The sequence below is a fragment of the Arachis hypogaea genome, chromosome 16, assembly GCF_003086295.3.
Source record: "Arachis hypogaea cultivar Tifrunner chromosome 16, arahy.Tifrunner.gnm2.J5K5, whole genome shotgun sequence".
NCBI lineage: Eukaryota > Viridiplantae > Streptophyta > Magnoliopsida > Fabales > Fabaceae > Arachis > Arachis hypogaea.
The window spans coordinates 113087996-113089870 of NC_092051.1; the positions used below are offsets into that span (position 1 = coordinate 113087996).

The following is a 1875-nucleotide window of genomic DNA, read 5'->3' on the forward strand; positions in this document are numbered from 1 at the left end:
CTTGATCTCCAACTTCTTGTTTTAAAGGGCACAACCAACTTTGAGTGCATATCAAAGCTTCAGCCATTAATGGTGACAAAGAGCTGCGGAAGACATCAAGCACACGTCCATTAGTGCTAAAGCATGATTCAAAAGCAACGGTTGAGACCAGAATACCTAAGATGTCATGGGCTATGAGAGAAAGAATCCTATATTTTGAAGCATTCACTTTTCACCAAGCCAATATATCAAAATTCTCATCTTCTACAGTATCCTCGGCCAGATATCTCTCCACGTCTGACTTGCTATCTGCATTAGCCTTCTCTCTTTTTTGTTTTTCCACATATTCACTCTATTTTCAGAAACTCCCTTAGCACCAATTGAGACTTTATTATTGTCATCCAAGACATCTCTAGATGAACTTCCACCATCCTCCCTTCCTTTATCATCTACAGCCTCCTGTTTGTAAAACTTATATAAAGTCTCCAATGTTAGTTTAACAAAACCAGTCATACTAGGAGACACTTCCTTGTCATAAACATCCTCCAAACACCAACAGAGATAATCTAGTTTATAACGAAGATCCAATACAACAGCAACAAGTAACAACGGGTTAAATTTGTCAACAGGTCCCCAATATTTATGATATTTATTCTTCATAGAACATGCCATACACCCTAACAATTCAAAATGATTTTGGCTCCAAGATGTTAATTGAGAAGTAATAGATGCAATTTCATGAAAACATTTGTTTGATGTAACATGCAAGGAAGAAAAGAAACTCAAAGTTATTTCGTAAAAGATTCTCAAAAACTCAATGAATAATCTAGCATGTTGCCAATCAAGTGGTATAGGTGGACCAACTTTCCTTTTTTCCCCACTATCCTCTCCAAACCATCTAAGAAAATCAGGTTCTTCATCATAAGGTCTATCAAAAGCTTTTTCAAACTTATCGGCATGTTCCAACATTAGATAGGTCGAATTTAATCTAGTTGGAACATCCAAGCACACAAGACTTTTAGATTCAATCAACTCAACCACAATGCAGTCTTTAAACTTTTTAGTCCGTTGAGGAGAGGACCTAACATACCTGACAGCATTTCTAATGCTTTCAATTGAAGTTTGTTGCTCTTTAATTCCTTCATTCACTATCAAATTCAGAACATGAGCGCAACATCTCACATGCAAATACTTTCCTCCACACACCAACCCACCTCTTGCACCTAATTTCCTTTGAAGGTAAGTAATAGCTCTATCATTCGAAGTTGCATTATCTACTGTGATTGTGAAGACTTTTTCAAATCCCCACTCTCTCAAGCATTTCTCAATTTCTCTTCCTACTGTATCACCCTTGTTGTTCTCAATTTGGAAAAAAATTATAATTCTCTGTTGTAACTTCCATTCTTCATCAACAAAATATGTAGTCAAACTCATATAACTATAATTCCGATTTGATGTCTAACAATCTGTTGTCAAGCAAACCCGAGCACATGACTTTGCCAACCATTCTTTTAGCTTTTTCTTTTCATCTAAATAATGTTGAAAGTAATCTCTTGAGATCGTCACCCTAGATGGGACCGTAAATCTTGGCTCAAATCGATTTAACATTTTGTGAAACCCAATCCCCTCAACAACTTTAAACGGCATTTCATCAAGTACAACGAACTCAGCTACAGACTTCTTACAATCTTCCAAGTTATAACCCTTAAAAGCCTTGCATAGTTCCCCTTCTTCATCAATTTTAGGCATATAACCATGAAGTGTCCCCTGCTTTCCCACTTTAGTAAATATCTACTTATGAGCACTCTTTAAGTGCTTATTTAGAGAATTTGTGCCATGTTTAGTAGGGTGACAACTATATTTTTTCTGGCAATGATTACATTTAGCCTGATGCTG

At 36.4% G+C, this 1875-nt stretch overlaps 1 protein-coding gene across 1 annotated transcript; it reads right to left on the reverse strand.

Annotated features, from left to right (window-relative positions):
- Positions 1-243: 243 nt before the first annotated feature.
- On the reverse strand, positions 244-1413 carry LOC112757373 (zinc finger BED domain-containing protein RICESLEEPER 2-like). Its single transcript, XM_025805960.1, has one exon. It carries the CDS (start codon positions 1411-1413, stop codon positions 244-246), a length of 1170 nt encoding a protein of 389 aa, XP_025661745.1.
- Between the last annotated feature and the right edge of the window lie 462 nt (positions 1414-1875).